Source organism: Acipenser ruthenus, chromosome 12 (genome assembly GCF_902713425.1).
Source record: "Acipenser ruthenus chromosome 12, fAciRut3.2 maternal haplotype, whole genome shotgun sequence".
In the NCBI taxonomy this organism is placed as follows: Eukaryota; Metazoa; Chordata; class Actinopteri; order Acipenseriformes; family Acipenseridae; genus Acipenser; species Acipenser ruthenus.
The window spans coordinates 17,086,400-17,111,685 of NC_081200.1; the positions used below are offsets into that span (position 1 = coordinate 17,086,400).

The 25,286-nt window shown below is 38.6% G+C and overlaps 1 protein-coding gene across 6 annotated transcripts in view; it reads right to left on the minus strand.

Annotated features, from left to right (window-relative positions):
* LOC117417012 (FERM, ARHGEF and pleckstrin domain-containing protein 2-like) overlaps positions 1-25,286 on the minus strand; it is a 97,736-nt gene that overhangs the window by 38,317 nt on the left and 34,133 nt on the right. For all 6 annotated transcript variants that reach the window (XR_009330697.1, XR_004546670.2, XM_059034617.1 and 3 more), the window contains exons 8-13: positions 17,734-17,881; positions 12,948-13,043; positions 12,495-12,658; positions 11,754-11,822; positions 11,369-11,426; positions 6,798-6,978 (exon numbers count right to left, since the gene is read on the minus strand). Coding sequence is in view for 4 of the 6 variants with exons in the window: in XM_059034617.1 (XP_058890600.1) it covers positions 6,798-6,978; positions 11,369-11,426; positions 11,754-11,822; positions 12,495-12,658; positions 12,948-13,043; positions 17,734-17,881 (716 nt within the window). In the remaining 2 variants the exon portion in view is untranslated. The remainder of the gene's footprint in view (positions 1-6,797; positions 6,979-11,368; positions 11,427-11,753; positions 11,823-12,494; positions 12,659-12,947; positions 13,044-17,733; positions 17,882-25,286) is intronic.

Below are 25,286 nucleotides of genomic sequence, written 5' to 3' on the forward strand. Positions count from 1 at the left end.
TTTTCACTGCACTTGGAAGAAGCCAACTGCAGTAACAGGCATTTTGTAACTATATGCCTTAGACTCATGTGGACAAAGGAAACTGATTCAAGAGTGATGTCAAGAACTGATTGCTACTTTCATTCAAGATGGTACCTGCTGCATAATTCAATGGTGTCTGATGTAAAGTCTAAGGGCCCATCAACAACCAGGCAATTGAATGTTCCGTTTTTCCTCACAGATTGATCCCATTGCACAATTAACTATTATAAAGTACTTGTACACTATTTAAAAATCCAGTTGTTGGGCAACCATTTATCATGGTTGCCCAACAAATAGACTGTTGCGTTTTCATTGTGCATCAGTATAAGCTTTACATCAATAACTCATTGGGCACATACATAATGTTATTTACATTTTAAATAGTGAGCAGATAGGTTTGTTGATTGTTTGAGTAGTATTGTTCTTTGGGATAACAAAATACTGAGCTCAAGTCATTTGATTTAATAAAAATACCAGGTGCTCAGTGTTTTGTATTTGAGTTAAAATTGCCAAAATTAGTTGATTAAGAATCTGTATAAATATCCATTTCAAAAGACATGATTTTAATTAACAGCAAAATCTATGACCATACCCCGCTTGAGTAATGAAGATCGTCTGGTTGCTATCGGCATGATTGAAGGCGGCCTGTCTGTGAGAGAAGTTGCCCGGGAGAATTAACTGTTCTGCTTCAACAATCCGCATACTACTCCAGAGAAACCAGGAAACCGGCTCTGTGAGGGACAGGTCACACCCTCGAAGGCAGAGGGTCACCACACTGGCCTAGGACGGTCAAATCTGACTGATATTTGCATAATCAAATTCAGACAACAGTGGCTACAGCACAAGAAATTCCAGGAAGAAATAACCCATGCATCATCAGAATGACTGTAGCTCACCATCTGCATGAAAATGATTTGCACGCTTGGAGTCCGTTCAGGGGTAACACATTGACAGCTGAGAGACGAAATCGCCATCTTCTGTGGGCCAGAGAACATCCTAGGTGGTGGCAGAGAGAGTGGTGGAACGAGGTCTTGCCATTGCCAGCTTTTTCTCCTGACCCAAGTCCAATAGAGCATCTGTGGGACCAAATCGCTAGTACAGGAGACAACCGCGACCAGCCAACCTTCGCCAGCTGGCTGCAGCTGCACAGGAAGAGTGGCGGAACATCCCACAGAAGTATATCCAGAGACTGATCAGGTCTACGCGCCAACACTACAAAGAATGTGTTAATGCTCAGGGAGGTCATACCCGATACTAACTTTGTAATATTTTCATTTTGACAGTGTGTCACGTTTCATACTGAAAACTTATGATTCATTGATCTCTATTTTTCACATTTTCTGTGATTTTGTTTGACATCTATGTTTAAAATATTTTATTAAATCCATTAGACCTGAGATGTTGCATTTCTTTTGTGCATCAGAGTGTGTGTATATATATATATATATATATACATACATACATACATACATACATACATACATACATACATACACATATATAACATACTAATTTAATTTAAGATGTAATCTTTGTCTACAAGTGACATCCAAAAGTTAAATTTTACTTTTTTCAAAAGATGGCATTAAGAAATGAATGCAAAGTAGGAAAATTGCACAAGTGTACTACATAGGATTCAATAGGTTAGTTTCTGCAAATATACCCATGGTAGTATGGTAGTTCATCAACTTCCATAGTAAATAATTTAATTTTTAGCTGTCACTTCTAGTATTCATGATGTTTAATGTTAGGAGTATGAAAAAAAAATAGAACAAGGCATCGTCACTTTAAAAATCATGCCTAATTAAACCTGTTTTATGAAAGAAAAAAAAAAAGAAAAGAAATACAAATAAAACCTCAATAACATATCCATTGCAATGAAACTACAATGCTAAAACATACCAGAACATTTTGAAATGGTCAGATTTTTACTATTTTAAATGATTGCAGCCTGTGGAAATTCACAAGCGCTTAAATGATCTAAAAGGAATTTAACAAGTCTGTTTCTCCAGTTACACAAAATGTGATTATTTTATTTTTTTGGTATAGTAAAACTTACAATGAATACAACTTTGTTTAACACCAGTACAAAATATCAAAAGATAAATCTAAATAATGTTTTCTAGGTAACAAATCTTTTTTATACTGCATATCAGAATATTTCTATTTAATGGAGTACCCGGATATTGCTACAATATGGGACTAAGAAAGGACAGCAAGTGAAAGCAAGTTTAAGGCAAGAACGAAAACAAGATCATTGAAAAGGCATGTTTTGGAATATGGAAAGGAATATTGAAATAGAGAGCTAGAACAAGATGTATAAACATAACCCATTAGCATCAGAAGATATGTAGACTTTTTTTTTATTTTTTTAATAAATTTAGTCGTTGCCAATTATTTTTATTATTTTTCTCCCAATTTGGAACGGCCAATTATTTTATTATGCTCAGCTCACCCCTACCACCCCTGCGCTGACTCGGGAGGGCGAAGACGAACACACACTGTCCTCCGAAGCACGTGCCGTCAGCTGACCACTTCTTTACACACTGCGGACTCACCATGCAGCCACCTAAGAGCTACAGCGTCGGAGGACAATGCAGCTCACAGGCAGCTTACAGGCAAGCCCGCAGGCGCCCGGCCAGACTACAGGGGTCGCTGGTGCACGGTGAGCCGAGGACCCCCTGGCCAACCTAACCCTCCCTCCCCCCGGCCGACGCTCGGCCAATTGAGTGCCGCCCTCTGGGAGCTCCCGTCCTCGGTCGGCAAAGGAATCGCCTGGACTCGAACTCGCGACATCCAGACTATAGGGTGCATCCTGCACTCTACGCAAGTGCTTTTTACTGGATGCGCCACTCGGGAGCCCCCCCCCCGATATGTAGACATTTTAACTAAAAAACAAAACATACCTCTTTACGACATCATAAATAAAGGGTTTTTGGATCTACACATTTGCTGATGTAGTCATCAGTCACATAAACATGCTTATCTTTTGTTTCCAATTTCCTGCTTTATTCCATTCAGCATGCATTCCGACAACCTTATTTTGTTATTATCTAGAAAATATAACTTTCAATTGCTTAATTTCTAATTCCAATATTCAAAGCATTGCAGTATCCACTTTCAATGGTCATCAATACGCAGTTAAACTTCTGTCTAGGTTCACGGACCACAAATTGCACTAACTTGGACTGCTTACCTTTGCCAGATTCTTTAACTACCTTACTTGTGAAACCAGCCACACAGGTGAGGCTAAAAAATAAATAATAATAATAATAATAATAATAATAATAATAATAATAATAATATTTTAAAATCACATTATGAATAAGATTATATTATTTCTCTAGTCATCTTCAGTGAAAGCTATATGAACCAAGGCGTAACACAGAAGATGTATCTCAGTGTACAATACTATACTGGTATTATGTACTGTACTGCATTGCTGGGAAGTTCTAGGAGAGTTAAATGTTCACTTGCTCCACAGGGATTTCTCAAGTGGTAGGGGTGCTACCCAATAAGGATTTTTTTTTGTTTTAATACCCCTCCAGAGTAGCCAGTGAAAACAAGTTTACCTTCAAATTTGCTAAACAGATCACCTTAACTGTGATCTGTTTAGCAAATTTGTGGAGATATTCATTTGATATCTAGCTTTGAGCTGACTGGATTACCCTACAAAATGCTTGTGTACTACAAGTCCCAGTTTTCAGATTCAGGCACATCCATATGAACAACAATTGGGTTTTTAATGTGGGTGTGAACCTTACGTATTGATTGGACATGGGCTTCAAAATTTGGACTTCAAGCACAAGAGAAGAGTGCAAAACTGAATATTATTGGTTTCTTCATACTGATTTTCCCCAGACAAAGTAGACACTGCAGTGCTTTAGATTACACCTTCTTGCCAGAGAAGGCAATAAATGGCTGTGAGAGGTTTTAGGAGTAGAGAGGTGCATCGAAGTGAACTCCACCAGCGTGAGAGTGGCTAAGGAACCTGAAACCCCTTTTATTTTTGCAAAATGACAATAATGAGAATGGCTAAAGTGCACATTATTCACCAAATTAAAAGAAAAAAATTACATAAACAAAATGTTAACTATTAGTGATTTTCCTTCTTCATTTGCTTTGAAAACATTCAAAATTAAAATTGTATTTTTCTATCACATTCAATAACCTAAAAAAAAATGACTTAAAAAGATGGTTACATTTTCAATTATAAAATGTATAAAAAATGTTTATAAAAATTGTATTTCTTGAAAATATACATAATACACAGCAATTAATTATAAAACAGATATACCACCATCCACAGCACAGTAATGATCCCTCAAACAGACCATCTACTGTTAGCACTAGCACAACAAACCTGCCATCACATTATTCTCTTTTTAGAATTAGATGACAAACAGGCTATATTCAGAAATCAAATGAAAAGCATGGAGATAACAAGTACATAAGACATGCTAAAACTTTATAAATAAAGGGACAAAATGTCTACGTGTTTGGAGAGAGAGAGAGAGAGAGAACTATAGTGATTCATGCATACGTGTAATGATTGTGATGAACAAATGTTTCAAATTATGCTAAATTCACAAACATTAGTAATTACTGACCCGCAGAAAATTTAGGATATGCAGGAGACTAATTAATCTAAAGCATCCCTGATTTAGAAAAACTGCATAAAAGACTGATTAGTAGCAAGAAAGCCAAACTGTATATAAAGCTGTAAGATGTATGTTCTGGCTCCTTGACTAGTATTGCTCTTCATATGTTTTAAAAACGAGGCATGTGGATAGGTAACAAAATGTTGAAAAGGATTATAGAGATGGAAGTGTCAGGAGGCAAGGTACCATTTCAATGCTTTTGCATAAGCGCAAAGTTTTCAAAATTTGGAACGTTTCTCTGTGGTGCATTTCTGAATCTATGCCACACAAATACCAAAACAGAAAAAGAGACACTTGCTGTACTACACTTTTTTCAAAAGTGACTCACATTTAACACAGCATACACATCACTTGACAAGAAATTGTGTTTGATTTAATATATATATATATATATATATATATATATATATATATATATATATATATATATATATATTTTTTTTTTTTTACAAAGTTTCGGGAAACTTAGAGAGTTAAAGAAACGTTACCGAATAGTCAGACACATTCACTTTGTTCACTGCACAAATTTACAATTCCACCAAGCTAAAAGGCAATTACATGCTTTCTTATAATCCAACCTGTATCCTGAATTGTTATGGTTTCAAGAACTTCAGTAGTTCAAACCTTATGGAAATACTTATTCCTAGAATGCTAATAATATATGTGGGTCACAAAGAAAATGATTTAAAAAAAGATCCCTAGGACTATAGAAAACGCATTGCCTAATAATGGCTTAGTAATAAAGTTCAGTGTTTTGCACTGGACATTTATAATATGGCACGTTGGTGATTAAGACCACAGTATTTATTGTTTGTTACAACTTCAGTTAACATTTTCCAGATTAAAAAAAATAGGCCCCAGTCAATTCCTGGATTGTATTAATCTTCTCCTTGTCTATCTCAGGTCAATATAGAAAGTGCTCATTGTCTATCTCCATTTCATATACTTGCCCCTCAATACAATCTATCTTTACAACTGCAGTAAGATATGACTGTGACCCCCTAAGACTCCCCCAGTACAAATTCAGAACATCATCCCCAAAGTCTGTGTTTATAAAGAACACAAAAGGAGTTAGAAATTACAGGTTTATGTGGGGCCTCCCAACTGCATCCCTGAGCCCCAGTGTCTTAAGGCTGTGGCACTCCAGAACGAAGTTGTCGCCAGGCTCACTGGCCAGTGGGTTGTTGTAAAAGAGGTTGTGCTCGGGGGGCAGGGCACTCTCAGAGCCCCATTCGGAGTCTGAGTCACTGCCACTGCTGGAGCTGGATCCCTCAGTGGCAGTGGGAGGGCAGCTTAGCTGCCCTAGCTGCTCCACGATGTCACTGAACTGGAAGGCTGAGCTGGATTCCGAGCGAATGGAGCAGGCTGGGAAGTTTACCATGGAGCTTGCCACTGATTGGTTGCTGGAACTGGGTAGTTTGAGCGAGGCTGAATCAGAGATGCCGTTGAGAGGCAGGTTCAGGGATACAGAGTCAGAGTTGCCGTTAAGCGGCAAGTTATCAAGTGAGCTGTACTGCGAGCGGTTGTTAACTAGAGAGCTAGTTTCTGATTGGCTACTGCGGACCCCACACACAGAAAAGAGGTTGCACTCTGAATTGTCATTTAGGTCTCGACCATCCCCATACTCAAATCTGCATTCTGATAAATCTGTGCCGTAATACTGGCTTTCATACCCGTGTCCCTTTATGCCACAATGAGGGCTCTTGCCATGTGGGACCTTGGTGGTCCCAGGGCTGCCTTCATGATCCTCATAACCAAATTCACGTCTAAGCTTGCAGTTGTACGCATATGCAAAAGCCTCTGAACCCCCGCCGAAAAATGATATTTCAGCAGGGTCATCATCTATAAACTCCTCTGTCACCTGAAGTTGTACATTGGCAAGTGTATATATTGGTGCCTGCCTGGCAAGCAGCCTGCTTGCACCAAACTGTCCGCTGGTGAGGAATATCCCCCCAGCAGCTCTATCCTCCTCCTGCTCATTATCATCATTGCCATTTTGGGGGTACTGGGGACGGGGTTGGCTCAAACAGCCTCCCATCCCTGGGTTCAAAGCACTACTCTCTACACACATAGAAGAGGGGCTGCAGTGCACTGCTGCCCGGTAAGAAGTGGCACCTTGGAAGGAATGCAGGGGCTGGGGAGTGCCCTTCCCAGGGTCCTCTTGTAGGGGGGTGGGTGGCTGGTCAGGCTCTGGCTCAGGGCAGGGTGGTGTGCTGGAGGCATGCAGGGAGTGGAAGGAGATAGTGGCGGAAGATGGGGAACCTGGGACCTTCAGACACTCGTTGAACGACAGACTCTGCAAAAGAGAAAGAAAAAAAAAGGGAAGAGAAAGTAGATAAAGATTAACAGACCTTTTATTTTGCTTAAAGAATTGCCTTTAAATAAAAAAAAAAAGAAACTTTCATTAAATAAAATTTAAGAGAGCGTCATCTCATAGAATGGAGTAAAATGGAAATGGTATGTTACTGAACGCCGCAAATACTAGTCCTTTAATGTTATGATTATGGGCTGGGTTTACACTAGGCCGTACTACAATAAATTGCAGGGAATTGTTCTATTCTACCCATGGCAACATTTAATATTAATTCAACATGATATCGAACAAGATTATAGCATGAAACAGAAAACATGTATTGACAGACAGGACTTACATCAACAACAACAAAATGCTGAGAAAAAATGTGGTATTATTATTATTTGTTTATTTAGCAGACACCTTTATCCAAGGCGACTTATAGAGACTAGGGTGTGTGAACTCAGCTGCAGAGTCACTTACAACTACGTCTCACATGAAAGATGGTGCACAAGGAGGTTAAGTGACTTGCTCAGGGTCACACAATGAGTCAGTGGCTGAGGTTGGATTTGAACCAGGGACCTCCTGGTTACAAGCCCTTTTCTTTAACCACTGGACCACACCGCCTCCTAAATCCAGGTATAAATCAAGTTTATTTTATATTAAGATACAACAAACCCTATGCATACCAATCATTGTCAGTTTCATAGGCAAACACCACACACTAAAGTATTATTTAACCATTTTATTCCTCTGATTGGCATTTAGCTACCAAACGCTATTTGCATGATACATCAAGCACTACCGACCATCTGTTTCCATTTCTTTGAGATATGCGCATGTGAAAGTGGTTAATTGCATTTTGTCTGTGCGATTACTTACTCTATTAATGTATTTTTTAAATGTGAACTTTATTATAAATGAGATGTACTTTTAAAACATCAAAACACATCTCAAAAGAATGCAAAAATTGGCATGACACCGTACTTAATACTTTTAGAGGTGTCGTGAGGCAGCATTTACAGGCAGCAGCTGAAGATGCAATTACTTCCGGATTGGCTAAAAAGTCTGTGCGCAGTGAAGTATAGGAATGTTTTGGTTTTGAGGTGGCCGATGATGGAATAGTAAAACAATATATCAAGATCGTGTTTTTCTCCATGGATACTGTGACGCAAAGCACCACAAAGTTAAAGTAAGTTATTGCTTCATATGTAAATATCTGTTAACTATCTATATATGTATATATGTTTGATACTGCAATAGTGTCATTATATTCCTGTGTTTTGGAAGACTTCGATATCAACAATATCAAAATACGTGCATGATATCTATATACAATTTTCATATCGTTGCCCCACCCCTAGTTATTACTGGTTTTGTTGTTTGAATATAAAAAAAAAAGGTTTTCATAAGGAGCCCATAACTGTTACTTACGTTTGCATGAAAGGCCAAAGAAAATCCACTCAGTTCTTGTGCATTATATTTTGCTATTAAACTTTCATGGATTGACGACGTTCTGTGAAAATTTGTTACATATACTAAAATAAAAATGCTTTTAAAAAAAGACAAAATGCCCATTTTTTTATTTTTTATATTCTATTGATTTTTTAGTATTACTATACTGTGCAGGACAGCCGCTATAAGATCGTTACCTTTATTAAAATTTGGACGGATTACAGCTGTTAAGTGGAGCTGTTATTTCAGAATGATGATGGAAATTACATCACAGCTAGAAAGGCAATATGGATGGCAGTCTTATTTTACACAGACAATTATTGCTAGCAAATATTTCTTAAAGTTCTGTCAAAGCAACAGTGTCACGTGTGTTACATGGGTTTACTAGAGATTAGGGGTGCAACAATTAATCAACGCATCGATTACTGATCATTTGTCCTTAAATTTCCTGAGCTTCGATTACATATTGGTGAATCGATGCATCAAATTAGAACCCAGTCTCCTGTTGCTGGTTTGCATTAAAACCTTGAGTGTGTGAGAGTCCGGCTCTTGGTGCAAGTACGGTAGATTAGCGCATTGCTAGGATACACACGTTAGCCAAATCCGAAGTAGGCTTATTGTATTCATGTTTTCTTCATTTAAAAAATTAAGGCAATACGTTTTTTTTTTGTTTTGTTTTAAATCTATTAATCTACCGATTACCTTTTATTTCAATGCATGTTGTGTTAGGATTATATGGCAATATTATGAAAAGAAGCTGAGTTTTGCTTGTGGACATAAAATGTTAACAGTAATGAACAACCATAATTCAGATAGAATATTTATTATTATTACAATGAAAAAGGCACATCTGATGCAGACACACGCATATGCTTTTCAGTTGTTAAATGCAACTCCTTTATTATTATTATTATTATTTTTTTTTACAATCGGAAGTGTTCTAATTTGAATATAGAAGTTGTGCCTTTTTGTTTAACTACTATTGTTTTTACAACTGTGTTTTTAGTTACTGGATCTTCTGTTAAAAAAACTAATGTTTGTTCTTTATTTTGAAAAACAAACGTCAATAAGAACACAAGAAAGTTTACAAACGAGAGGAGGACATTCAGCCTATCTTGCTCGTTTGGTTGTTAGTAGCTTATTGATCCCAGAATCTCATCAAGCAGCTTCTTGAAGGATCCCAGGGTGTCAGCTTTAACATTACTGGGGAGTTGGTTCCAGACCCTCACAATTCTCTGTGTAAAATAGTGCCTTCTATTTTCTGTTCTGAATACCTCTTTATATAATCTCCATTTGTGACCCCTGGTCCTTGTTTATTTTTTCAGGTCGAAAAAGTCCCCTGGGTTGACACTGTCAATACCTTTTAGAATTTTGAATGCTTGAATCAGATCACCACATAGTTTTCTTTGTTCAAGACTGAACAGATTCAATTTTTTTAGCCTGTCTGCATACAACATACCTTTTAAACCCGGGATAATTCTGGTCGCTCTTCTTTTATTATTTTATTATTATTATTTATTTCTTAGCTGATGCCCTTATCCAGGGCGACTTACAGTCGTAAACAAAAATACATTTCAAGAATCACAGTACAAGTAATAATACAATCAAGAGCAAGATAAATACAGTGACTTTGGTTCTAGCAAGTACAAGTATGACAAAATACGATTCAATAACGGAGCAGATAACAGTGTCAGAATAGTTACATCAGGATATAATTAAATACAAAATACTACAGATTAAATAACACTTGACAGATTACAGTACTCTGAAGTACAGAATTAAATGCAGTAAAATAGGGGGCAGATAAGAGCAAGTAAAGCGCGTTTAAGGAAGAGTGTCCATAGGGAAATAAAGAGTTCTACAGGTGCTGTCTGAAGAGGTGAGTCTTGAGGAGGCGCCGGAAGGTGGTCAGAGACTGGGCATTCCTGACATCTGTAGGAAGTTCATTCCACCACTGCGGGGCGAGGGTGGAGAAGGAGCGGGCTCTGGAGGCAGGGGAGCGTAGAGGAGGTAGAACCAGTCTTCTAGTGCAGGAGGAGCGGAGAGGTCGAGTGGGGGTGTAGGGAGAGATGAGGGTCTGGAGGTAGCTGGGTGCAGTCTGGTCAAGGCATCTGTTGGCTAGTACAAGAGTATTGAACTGGATGCGAGTGGTGATCGGGAGCCAGCGGAGTGAGCGACGCAGTAAAGTTGCGTGGGAGAAGCGAGGCAGCGAACACCAGGCGAGCAGCGGAGTTGTGGATGAGCTGGAGGGGACGGGTGGCGGACGCAGGGAGGCCAGCCAGGAGGGAGTTGCAGTAGTCTAGGCAGGAGAGTACCAGGGCCTGGACCAGGAGCTGGGTGACGTAGTTGCACTCTTTCTAGAGCAGCAATATCCTTTTTGTAACGAGGTGACCAGAACTGAACACAATATTCCAGGCGAGTATCTGGTGTGCTGCTGGCTCCACCCCTCCCCTGTGTCTCAGAACGGCGGTGAATTTGAAGCAGCTGCTCTGAGCTTCAGCTTGTTATCAGAAAAAGACACGCAGCTGATAGGACTTTAAGCTGCAGTGTTTTCGGATTAAAGCATTTAAAGATGTAATTTCTCCTTACTGCTTCTAACTGCTCTGTACTTTTCCACGACTGTACTTCTCCCACGCTGTCGCTTCCACATGCTGTCGCTGGGAAGACTGCCTGGCTTTTGTTTGTATCTGGTGTATTGATTATCATTGACAAATGCCTATACGATAATCAAATACGAAATGATGATACTAGAGATAGACAGACATACAAATAAAAGTGGGTAAAGGTAAAGGGCACCAGACATATATTTGTAAGACAGAGGTGAAATGTTCTAGTTAAAAAGCAATGCACAACTACCAACTGAGCCTACGAGGTCCTGCTGGTGGACTGATGGTTGTATTGTTACTGACCGTGTTGGTTAAAGTGCCGCAACACTAACCTGTTTTGGCAAGTCTGCACACAAAGTGCGAGTAGAGATCTGAGCTCTGCTGTGTCTCCTATAAGAGGGAGAGACAGAAAGAAAAAAAAAGACAACACAATGATTAATTATTATTGACTTCTATCAAACACTGACCTCAAATACGAGAGTGGGACTGGAATAGTTTCTAATAACTAATTTTAACTAATTGTGTTTGAGGTACAACTCTTAATTCTCATCATTTCGGATTATAAAATCATATCCAACATGTGAAATTTTCTCCAATAGCCATCGGCCTATTTATACAGGAAGTGCACAAGCATTCATCTCAGCCCAATAACTCATTTCCACATTTCAACACAAAACAGGTAAAAATCTAAATCCCATCATTATTAGCAGGCCTTACCTCTGATATGGTGTTCTTCGAGCTCCACTGTCTCTCACATAGTCCACCAGCTGCTTCTGTGTTCTCCCGCTGCAATAAAATCAAAGTAGTCAGGTACTGGGCTAAAATAATTTTGTTGTACCAACAGATGCTGCAAACATGTATATAAAAAGGTCAAAATGTAAAAGAAAAAAAGCTAAGTAGACAAATGCACTGATAAAGGCACTAGCTCCCACAAAAGTCAATTTTAAATCAACCGATACCACCACACCAAGATAAGCCACAGCTGGATTTTACTGAAGTATCTTTAGATGGATAACCACAGATAGGGGGCTGAGGATTTCCCAGTGCTGTAAAATCCAGTTGTGGCTTCTCTCAGCAGGGTACAGATTGATACAAAATCAACCCCTTAGTTTCTTACCCAACACAGAAAGCCTAATGAATATGAAATACGGAGAAAATGTGTACAGACCCTATTTCTAAGACAGATACAATGTTTGTTTAATTTAGTTTTTGTAGCCATTTCACTAATTGAAAACAGAGCTCAGCTCATTTTACAGAAAATTTGACCCATTTAGAAATTACCAATCCAACTACTTTAAAATTGTCCCCACCCACCCCTACAACTCCTTATTTTCTGTCATTTACCAACCAACTGCTTCCTTGGGTTTTGCAGCCAGGAGCATGTTTTGACCATGCTGAAGTACATACAGAATGGCAAACTAGAATGGAGGGAAGCATGCATTGAATGAACCCCAATACCTGTATCTGAAGGAGGAGCCTCTGCTGAAGAGGATGGGTTTTGACTTGGGTTCGGGCTGGTCCAGCAGGCGGAAGAAGGTGTGATACTCAACACAGTTTTTCCAGAACACCTTGCACTGATCGCGACTAGTCATGAGGAATTCTAGAGTGTCCTGGTGAGGTCCCTGGAAGCACAAACATTCGAATCAGAAAGGCAAAGTACTTCAAAAGGTTTGGGCCTATATAAAGCCATGTTTGTTCATTCTATTTGGTTATCAAGATCTTTAGATATTACATTTAACATCAGACTATGAACTATGTAATTCCATTGACAAATGTTTAACTAGAAGTCTCTCTCAATGTTTTTAAAGCCAACCTAAATAAGCTTTCATTACTCAAAACACCTTCAACTCACTATTAACATATCTAGGAGCAAAATAATTTGCGAGAGCACATTAACCCCACAAAACCTACATGGACCTCCGGGTGAAGCTTAATCAGAAACCTCTTCCTCTTGAAGCTCAGCTTACGAATCTTGGACCAGTTGAATGTGTTTATCTTGGTGTTTCCCTATTAGACAAAAAACAATCCCAGGTGAGATTTCTGTCCTGCCTATTCCCATCTTTAAATTTGTGGATCATATTAGTAGGGCCCGGCGTTTTACGCGACCTGCTTTCTTAGGCTGCACTTCATTCCTCACATTGCAAGGTGGTCATGTAGTCTGCTTAATTAAACCACTTATTGATTAATAAACTCCCGATTCCTTTAACTCATCTCAATTAGTCATTCTATTAATACGCATTGGCGTGTTGATTAGGCGGCAGCGGCAGCAGCAGCAGCAGCTATGGACATAGAAGTGTGGAGTAGTGGTTAGGGCTCTGGACTCTTGACCGGAGGGTTGTGGGTTCAATCCCCAGTGGGGGACACTGCTGTTGTACCCTTGAGCAAGGTACTTTACCTAGATTGCTCCAGTAAAACCCCAACTGTATAAATGGGTAATTGTATGTAAAAATACTGTGATATCTGTATAATGTGAAATCTTGTAACAATTGTAAGTTGCCCTGGATAAGGACGTCTGCTAAGAAATAAATAATAATAATAATGGACATTAAGTCATGCATCCCTTTATTAGTAATACGTCTTATTCAATATTATTTCTTAGAATGTGTAAATAAATCATTTAAATGTTTCAGTTTACTAGTAGGAACACAATTTTTCAACAAAATATTAAAAAAACAGCACGGATTCCCGGATGAAATCATAACATCAATGCTGCAACATATACAGACGTGCTCAAATTTGTTGGTACCCCTCCACACAAAACGAAGAATGCACAATTTTCTCTGAAATAACTTGAAACTGACAAAAGTAATTGGCATCCACCATTGTTTATTCCATATTTAATAGAAATCAGACTTTGTTTTTGATTTTTTATTCAACATAATATTGTAAATAATAAAACAAATGAAAATGGCATGGACAAAAATGATGGGACCGCTAACCTAATATTTTGTTGCACAACCTTTAGAGGCGATCACTGCAATCAAATGTTTTCTGTAGCTCTCAATGAGACTTCTGCACCTGTTAACAGGTAGTTTGGCCCACTCTTCCTGAGCAAACTGCTCCAGCTGTCTCAGGTTTGATGGGTGCCTTCTCCAGACTGCAAGTTTCAGCTCTTTCCATAGATGTTCGATAGGATTCAGATCAGGACTCATAGAAGGCCACTTCAGAATAGTCGAATGTTTTGTTCTTATCCATTCTTGGGTGCTTTTAGCTGTGTGTTTTGGGTCATTATCCTGTTGGAGGACCCATGACCTGCGACTGAGACAGAGCTTTCTGACACTGAGCAGTACGTTTCGCTCCAGAATGCCTTGATAGTCTTGAGATTTCATTGTACCCTGCACAGATTCAAGGCACCCTGTGCCAGGCGCAGCAAAGCAGCCCCAAAACATAACCGAGCCTCCTCCATGTTTCACTGTAGGTATGGTGTTCTTTTCTTTGAAAGCTTCATTTTTTCGTCTGTGAACATAGAGCTGATGTGACTTGCCAAAAAGCTCCAGTTTTGACTCATCTGTCCAAAGGACATTCTCCCAGAATGGATTTAGCAAATTCCAGTCTGGCTTTTTTTATGTTTTTCTGTCAAAAGTGGAGTCCTCCTGGGTCTTCTTCCATGGAGCCCACTTTCGCTCAAAAAGCGACGGATGGTGCGATCAGAAACTGACGTACCTTCACCTTGGAGTTCAGCTTGTATCTCTTTGGCAGTTATCCTTGGTTCTTTTTCTACCATTCGCACTATCCTTCTGTTCAATCTGGGGTCAATTTTCCTCTTGCGGCCGCGCCCAGGGAGGTTGGCTACAGTTCCATGGACCTTAAACTTCTTAATAATATTTGCAACTGTTGTCACAGGAACATCAAGCTGCTTGGAGATGGTCTTGTAGCCTTTACCTTTATCATGCTCGTCTATTATTTTCTTTCTGATCTCCTCAGACAACTCTCTCCTTTGCTTTCTCTGGTCCATGTTCAGTGTGGTGCACACAATGATACCAAACAGCACAGTGACTACTTTTCTCCATTTAAATAGGCTGAATGACCGATTACAAGATTGGAGACATGTGTGATACTAATTAAAGAAACTAATTGGTTTGAAATATCACTATAATCCAATTATTTATTATCTTTTCTAAGGGGTACCAACAAATGTGTCCAGGCCATTTTAGAATATCTTTGTAGAATAAGCAATAATTCATCTCTTTTCACAGCTTCTTTGCTTTATTCTATGACATACCAAAGGCATGCAAGTATACGTGATAAAATAGCTTTTAATTTCATCACTTTTCAGGAGGAATGAAGCATTATTTCAATGAGCTGTAAGGGTACCAACAAATTTGAGCACGTCTGTATATTACAGATATAACATCATCATCATAATAATAAATAATAATAATAATAATAATAATAATAATAATAATAATAATGCAAGGTTGTTTGCAAGCAGCACATTAAGTGTCACTTACAGTTTCATGAAAGAATGTCCCATGCATTAAATGTTGCTATTAAACTTAAGCATCGTCAGTTGGTTAACCCTGCCTTCTTTCATAGATTGACGTTGTTCTGTAAAAACTTTCAACATCTACAGAATTGGTAACAACTGACAAATATATTTTAGCCTTTCGTGTTAAATTAAGAAATAATTCTTCAGCTTTAATCCAAAATTCATTCAAAGTCATTCTACTGCCGTTTTCTTTTGCATATGGGAGGTATTTGTCCATTTCTGATTTACAGTCAGCATCAAATCCTGGAATAGAATATAATGGGAGGGCTTCCAGAGCCAAACTACACACTTCTTGTGGGTCAAATATCCTTACTGCCATCAGAAAGTTATGAGCTGGTTGAAAAAAACAGTTTATTTTTGCATTGATCCTGGTTGTAGTAATTAGTCAGTATTTCAGAAACGTCATGGAAGGTTTTTACAGTTTGTTTATTTGCGGCGTCTGTGTTGTGTACCTCTTGTGCCATTGCTCGGTATGCATTTATTAATTCTGCAACTTTATTATATGTCACGGCTTTCAAACCACTGAATCAGATCCACCAGTCCCTTGGCATGCGTCGCAATTAGGGAGAGTTGAGATTTTAAGTTGAGATCTTTAAGCAATTTCTGGAGGTCCTTTAACACTACAGTGTTTGGTGAAAATTATTTGCACAGATATTGCTGGCAAGGGCTATTATGTGGGCATTACAAGTCAAATGTAAACCTCAAAGAACGTCATTGTATGCCTTGATCATGTAACTGGTGTTATCCAGTCACATTATTAAAATGAATTTCAAATGCGTTTAAAACATTTCCTAATGCCTTGTGCCACCGATGAGTAATTCACAGAGTGCAGATTAACTATCGGCTAATATTACTTTCAGTTCGAAGGCATTCAACAGTCCTTGGAGAACAAACAAAATGTGCAAAACATACTGATCTTTTGCATTTGTAGACTTGTCAGTAAACTACAGATACACTGTCAGACATCTTTACCAGTTGTACAATTTTCATCTTGTGCAACTCAGCAATTTGGGGTAGATATTCCCTTCTCTGTGAACCTGCTGTAGGAATTGTTCCCGCATTTATTACGTTTGTTCAGAGATGCATGTAATATTTTTTCCAGGGGAATATTAGCACAAACAAATGCCTCTGTCAAATCGAAAATAACATCTCGTCGGCGTTCATAATTTTCATTCCCCTTACGTTTTTTACTGGAGGACGCCGTCTCATAGCTGTCAATCTCAGCCTTTCGTTTTCTGTGTTTTTCTGACGATAAATGTCGGTCTATTGTTGACGTGAGTGTGGTCCAAAGATAAACTGCAAGTTGTGCAAAATAAATTATACCTATCGGTGTACAGAACACCAGGTGGATATTGTTGCGTGCTCAATGAAATGCTTTTTGATTGCAATGTCTTTGACTCCATGTTTAGGTCTCTCAATTTTTCTTAATGCATCAATTTATTTAATTACCATTTATACTCATCATAATTATCTTTTATTTTTCGAATTAGTCAAAGCGTAATGTGTTGATTTCTTAATTGTGAATTTGATTACTATAACTGGAGTGGCTGCAGGTACATCTAGGAGATAGTAGTTGAATTACAATTGAAAAAACAGGTTGCGTAAAATGCAGGACACAACATTAGTGCTGCAAGAATTTACATTCTCAACTTAAATACAAAATCAACATTACATTAAATTGATAGAACACAATAAATTGATACTATAGGTGGTGAATATGGCTAACTACAGAAATTAAAATGTGGGCTATTGGTTTATTTTACACAAGACTGACATTCATCACAAGCCACAGCTTTTACTTCAATGGCCTCTCAGCAACAAACAAGTATATCTCCATGAATTGTATTCACTTCATGCACATCTAAAATTGTCAGATCACTCACTTCCTATACCCCCAGATTCGGATGATCTTATTAACATGCAAACAAATGTCATTTTTTTTCCTAACTGGAAAAGCAATTCTCTCGATGCATGTGATAGACAGGCAGCATCCACATACCCTCAAGGTTATGATGAAATCAATAATCTGTGCTAAAGATTGTCCTTAAATGTATAACTGACCCCAACCCAATTGTTTTAAAGCTTAGAAAGTGTCCTTCACTGCATCAGACTGGGTGCATCCATTTTGAATAGAAGGTCATGGGTGTAAGGGCACCCAATAAACTGAGGTCATTTGTGATGTAAATGAGTGTTAAATGTGTACTGTACCTGGAAGACCTGGAGACCCATATGGGAAACTGCCAGGTTAATTTTGGTTCCTTCGCGGTCTGCAGCACAATGAAAGCGGATTCCGTACATTTCAAGCTTGCGCGATATCTCTAGCACCTGGAAATCTGACTCGGCTGGTGTCTGGCCCCTGGCACAACAAAGCAAGAAAAGGTCAATCAAAAAGAGCAAATTCAACTAAACTAGAAAAAAAAAAAGTGTTGACACTATCAGTTAAACACCTTACAGCTAGCGCAATCTTTAAACAAATAATCACTACATCTAAAGAATAAAATTGAATTTTGCTCAGCTCCAAATTTAGGATTTCGTATTTTAGACATCAAATAAACAGGAATAGGTAAGAAATGTGTGCAAAAAGCACTTCAACCCCTTCTATTGTAACTGATATTTGATTCTTTACTAAAAAATAAAATGTCAGCCTTTAACCCCAGCAATAATCTCACAGTTCAACACCTGTCAAATCTACATTAATTTAAATAACTTGTTCTGATGAAGGTACTAATCAAGTTTCAATTGGATAAGTACAGTGTAACCCAGTTTATGTCCCCTCGATTAACATCCCAAACCGCTTATTATCACGTTTTTTTTTTTGTTTTTTTTTTTTAACCACATGCCACTCACCATAGGTTTCTATGTTATATTAACTCTTAATATCACTAGGAACACCCACCAGGCAACACTGCATGACTTTTTTAAGTAAGGACTCAACTGATGTTCTCTTTTCACAATCAAAAAATTTAAGGTAGGATCTGTTGTACTGTTTTATATGGTAAAGTACACTATGTTGCAGCGTTACCAAGCCAACCACACACATTGGTTTTAAATGTGTTTAAATGTTAGTATAGGCTAATCACTTTCCCTAGCAACAGCTAGCAAAGAAATTGAAAGAAACAGTAATTAACATTAAATATAGTAACTGTAGCTGGCTTTGTTGTTCCTGATTTTATTAGATTGTACACATAGCGTTGTTTGAGTTGTTAGCTACAGTAATTATGTTACGTTACAGCAATAAATGGTGTGGTAAGTGTTTTAGTGGACTGGTTTCCCCCTGCACTGATATAATGTCATCTAGCTCATTAAAGTATGCAGCAATTGCTTGTTTGAGCTATCTAGACAAATAATTAATTTCTGCTATTGTTTAATTGAAGTAAACATTCTTTAGAAAACCTTATTTGATGTTATAGTACTGTAATATTAGTACAATATTGCAATAAGACATACAGATATGGATTATATTCAGTTTTCTTTGTTTATATGTAAAACTGAGTGCTTAAATGTCCCGTACTTTCTAATGCGTGGTGGCGCCATAGGAGAACATGAGACCCTGTTAATATCCCAACCCGCATAATATCCCCAAATAACTCTGCACGGTAATGGGGATATTAAGCGGGTTACACTGTACCTTAAAGACTAACAGGCTCCACCTTGCATATCCCAGATTCTGATACTCTCAATAACCAGTGCTAAAGAACGTATGAAGCAAGTTTTTATCACAACTGGATTAGTGATTCCCTAGATATATAGTACAGTACCTCTAACCAAGTAGCTTATCGGTAACTTTGAATTCAGGTAAGTTGCGGATGAACCACGACTGTGAAACCCCCTTTTCCCTACCCTTGCCTGCTGTCATTTTAATGTTAGCCCCAGGTGCTCTACAATTACTATACAATTGCCACTACATTGTGGAGCAACACTAGACTAGCGTTGGTTTCAAAACCACATAAACCTTGGACTAAATAGAAAAATGTATTCTAAATGTAAAAAAAAACAAAAAAAAACCCCACAAAATGCATTAATTGTCCCAAAATCCAAAAAGTACAAAAGTTTTAGGCAGGTGTGAAAAAAATGCTGTAAAGTAAGAATGCTTTCAAAAATTGACATGTTAATAGATTATATTTATCAATTAACAATGCAAAGTGAGTGAACAGAAGAAAAATCTAAATCAAATCCATATTTGGTGTGACCACCCTTTGCCTTCAAAACAGCATCAATTCTTCTAGGTACACTTGCACAAAGTCAGGGATTTTGTAGGCATATAGTCAGGTGTATGATTAAACAATTATACCAAACAGGTGCTAATGATCATCAATTCAATATGTAGGTTGAAACACAATCATTAACTGAAACAGAAACAGCAGTGTAGGAGGAATAAAACGGTGTGAGGAACAGCCAAACTCAGCTAACAAGGTGAGGTTGCTGAAGACAGTTTACTGTCAAAAGTCATACACCATGGCAAGACTGAGCACAGCAACAAGACACAAGGTAGTTATACTGCATCAGCAAGGTCTCTCCCAGGCAGAAATTTCAAGGTAGACAGGGGTTTCCAGATGTGCTGTCCAAGCTCTTTTGAAGAAGCACAAAGAAACGGGCAACGTTGAGGACCGTAGACGCAGTGGTCGGCCAAGGAAACTTACTGCAGCAGATGAAAGACACATCATGCTTACTTCCCTTCGCAATCGGAAGATGTCCAGCAGTGCCATCAGCTCAGAATTGGCAGAACAGTGGGACCCTGGTACACCCATCTACTGTCCGGAGAAGTCTGGTCAGAAGTGGCCTTCATGGAAGACTTGCGGCCAAAAAGCCATACCTCCGACGTGGAAACAAGGCCAAGAGACTCAACTACGCACGAAAACACAGGAACTGGGGTGCAGAAAAATGGCAGCAGGTGCTCTGGACTGATGAGTCAAAATTTGAAATATTTGGCTGTAGCAGAAGGCAGTTTGTTCGCCGAAGGGCTGGAGAGTGGTACACGAATGAGTGTCTGCAGGCAACAGTGAAGCATGGTGGAGGTTCCTTGCAAGTTTGGGGCTGCATTTCTGCAAATGGAGTTGGGGATTTGGTCAGAATTAATGGTCTCCTCAATGCTGAGAAGTACAGGCAGATACTTATCCATCATGCAATACCATCAGGGAGGCATCTGATTGGCCCCAAATTTATTCTGCAGCATGACAACGACTCCAAACATACAGCGAAAGTCATTAAGAACTATCTTCAGCGTAAAGAAGAACAAGGAGTCCTGGAAGTGATGGTATGGCCCCCACAGAGCCCTGATCTCAACATCATCGAGTCTGTCTGGGATTACATGAAGAGAGAGAAGCAACTGAGGCTGCCTAAATCCACAGAAGAACTGTGGTTAGTTCTCCAAGATGTTTGGGCCAACCTACCTGCCGAGTTCCTTCAAAAACTGTGTGCAAGTGTACCTAGAAGAATTGATGCTGTTTTGAAGGCAAAGGGTGGTCACACCAAATATTGATTTGATGTAGATTTTCCTTCTGTTGATTGATTAATTGATAAATATAAACTATTAACATCTATTTTTGAAAGCATTCTTACCTTACAGCATTTTTTCATACCTGCCTAAAACTTTTGCACAGTACTGTATGTATATATATATATATATATATATATATATACACACACTGTATATATATATATATATATATATATACAGTGTGAGTGTATATATATATATATATATATATATATATACACACACACACACACACACACACACACATACATATACACACACATACACACACACATATATCCATACACACACACACAAAGTGCGTATAGAAAGTCTACACCCCCTTTCAAAATCTTCTCCTTTTGTTGCCTTATAGCCTGGAATTAAAATGCATTAAAAGTTTTTTTTTTTCATTCATCTACACATCCTACTCCATAACTTCCAAGTGAAAAAAATATTCCAGAAATTTGTAGAAAATTAATAAAAAATAAAAACTGAAATATCTTGGTTGGATAAGTGTCCACCCCCCCTTGTAATAGCAATCCTAAATTAGCTCAGGTGTAACCAATCGCCTTCAAAATCACACACCAAGTTAAGTGGCCTCCACCTGTGTTAAATTGAAGCAATTCACATGATTTCAGGATAAATTCAGGAGTTCCTGTAGGTTCCCTCTGCTGGGTAGTGCATTTCAAAGCAAAGACTCAATCATGAGCACCAAGGCGCTTTCAAAAGAACTCCGGGACAAAGTTGTTGAAAGGCACAGATCAGGGGATGGGTATAAAAAAAAATATCAAAAGGCCCTGAATATCCCTTGGAGCACGGTCAAGACGATTATTAAGAAGTGGAAGGTGTATGGCACCACCAAGACCCTGCCTAGATCAGGCCATCCCTCCAAACTAGGGTTGTCACGATACCAGAATTTTGAACTTCGATACGATACCTCTTCAATACCACGGCAAAAAAAAAAAAACAAAAATCTTAAGCAAAATAAGAGAACGTTCCTTTAATAAAGGTAAACAATCTTGACTCTAGGTCAAACGGTGCAGGTGCAGTAAACGTAATTTGCATATTATCACTTAAGAATTTATTTTTTGTGGAGGACTATGATTGACTGGCCCTTTAATAGTTCTGCTTGTTTTTGGTAGTGAAATAAAGAGGATGAAGTAAAACTACAAAGTGGATGAATTTGAGATTTTTATTAAGTGATTCAGGCGAGTGCTCTGTACATTGACGGAGAAAAGTTCTCAAAAAAGTTTTTACTGTTATTATATTTGTGCTTATAACTGTGCCTACAGGGGTTTCAGGTAAGTACCATATGTGGAATAAATCAGCACAAACTGGGGATTCAGAAAATAAAAAATCCAGTTTGATTTGATACCCACTAAATTTAGTAAAGAAACATAGGGCAGCAGTGTGGAGTAGTGATTAGGGCTCTGGACTCTTGACTGGAGGGTTGTGGGTTCAATCCCAGGTGGGGGACACTGCTGCTGTACCCTTGAGCAAGGTACTTTACCTAGATTACGCTGGTAAAAACCCAACTGTATAAATGGGTAATTGTATGTAAAAAATAAATGATAAACTTGTAACAATTGTAAGTCGCTCTGGATAAGTGCATCTGCTAAGAAATAAATAATAAAACAAAAAACTAACGAATGGCAGGATGAATATAAAATACGCTTTTTAGAAAAAAAGAACATTTGTTGTCAAATATTTTTTTCAGTGCTCCAAGTAGAAAAAAATTTATTTTACAATCAAACTTCAAGGTCTTGGGAACATGTCTAAAATGAAAGAATTAAAATTGGAACACCAGAACAAAAGTTACAGCCATTTATAACAAAACTATAGAAAACGCAAGAAATGAAAAATATATAAAAGAAGAAAATGATCAAAAACAAGGGAAACGCAATTTTTTAAAAATTTTGTTTGGCAATGTTTTCTTTGCTATCCTGCGCGTCTGCTTCATCCAGTGCTCTCTCACACAGCGTGAAGCAGTCAGTCAAATTCTCACCGACGTAGATGCCCATATTGGGTACAGTTAGAAAGCCACAGTCCGCCCCTTTCCAAGAGTGACAGCCATATGCGCCTATGATATACCGCTCTCGTGTACTACGTCTTTGAAGGCCGAGCCCGGGGGAGACCGCAATAAAGCTAGACTAACTTCAGAGAGAAATCTGTGAAGTGTGTTTGATACATTGACAGATAACTAGAGTCGTTATTTGTAACATTACTGTGAAGGCAGACAAATACTATCTATCACTCCAACGTAGAGCACAACACCGTACACATTAGCACTAAGTTAGCTAGCTTGCTTTCTTAATTTCACATTTCCCCATTGTTTTCTTTGAGGACATGTATTTTTAACTTATATATGTGATGCATTCATTCAATAATCTACGCTGTCACTAACTTGTCTGAATTATTTGAAGAGGTCAGAGTGCCTGTCTGCCAAATGCTTCACTAAATTTGAGGTGTTGCCTCCTTTTGTTTGTACCGTCTTAAAGCACCGTTTGCATATGGGCTTGGATGGATCTTTTGCTTTGCCCTGCTCATTCACTTCATAAAACGAAATATTTCCAAACAGCACTCCTGCCGTTCTCTTTTTCTAAGAGCGTGGGCCGCTGGGCTTGTGTGCCTTCCATCTTAACCTTCACTCCTGAATCCTGACTGTCTCATTGTCGTTGTTTCCACCTGGAGTGTATGGTGTCCCTGCGCGGACATAAAGGGAAGGTTTTTTTTTTTTAGTACGACTCTGTCTTTTACATGAAGGACACAAACACGGAATGTTCATTATACAAGTACAAAGTCCTCTGATACTTTCTGTTTTTTGGTATTACCGAATGCATAATTAATGAAGCTCAGAACCGTTTTTGAAATCTGGTATCGCGGTAGTATCAAAGTATCGGTATTTTTGACATCCCTACTCCAAACTGGATGACCGAGCAAGAAGGAGACCAAGAGGTCAATAGCAATTTTGCAAGGGCTACAGGTTTTTATGGCCAGGACTGGTCAAAGTGTGCATGTGACAACAATATTGCAAGTACTCCACAAATGTGGCCTGTATGGTAGGGTGGCAAGAAGGAAGCCATTACTCAAGAAAGCCCAACTTAAATCCCATTTGAAGTATGCAAAAAAACTCAGGAGATTCTGTAGCCATGTGGCAAAGAGTTTTGTGGTTTGATGAAACTAAAATTGAACTTTTTGGCCTAAATGCAAAGCGTTATGTTTGGCGCAAACCCAATACAGCTTATCACCCAAAGAACACCATCCCTACTGTGAAGCATGGTGGTGGCAGCATCATGTTATGGGGATGTTTCTCATTGGCAGGGACTGGGGCACTTGTCAGGATAGAAGGGAAAATGAATGGAGCAAAGTACAGAGAAGTCCTTGAGGAAAACCTGCTGCCCTCTGCAAGAAAGCTATAAACTGGGACGGAAGTTCACCTTTCAGCATGACAATGACCCAAAGCACACAGCCAAAGCTACACTGGAGTGACTAAGGAACAAAAAGGTAAATATCCTTAAGTGGCCCAGTCAGAGCCCCGACCTAAATCCAATCGAAAATTTGTGGCATGACTTGAAGATTGCTGTCCATCAACGCTCCCCAAGGAACTTGACAGAGCTTGAACAGTTTTGTAAAGAAGAATGGTCAAATAATGCCAAATCTAGGTGTGCAACATTGGTAGAGACCTAGCCCAACAGATTCACAGCTGTAATTGCTGCCAAAAGGTGCTTCCACCAAGTATTAACTCAGGGGGGTGGAGACTTATCCAGTTATGATCTTTCAGTTTTGTATTTTTAACCCTTAGCGGTCCATTTATTTAGCGCGTCTCAGGCACGTCAAGTCCAAATTATTTTCACACGCCCCGCAGTTTATTTTAGATGCGCTGTTTAAAAGTTTTGGTTTTTTTTCACAGTAAAACAAGTTTAAAAGGCACTGCATATCAATAGGACACTCAGTACTGCATCTCCAGCCCTGCCCCTTGTTCGCTGTATTTTTCAAATATCTCTCAATAGTACATACCCATAAATCATCTCTTGATCACTCGTTTTATCACCAAACTCCTCAATAATGCGATCCAAGTCGTTATTTTATTACTATAACATCTAAAAAAAAAGCTCTGCAAATGTCTGTGATATTCTTTGAGCGCTGGATGCGGAAGCATCTATCTTGTTTGTTTATGTCTGTGTTACCTATGTGGTGTCGGGGCTATCAGTATTCATGAGATGCACCCTTTTTTTTCGGCTTCTCTCGGCTCCTATCGGTCTCACTCGGCCATTGAATGGTT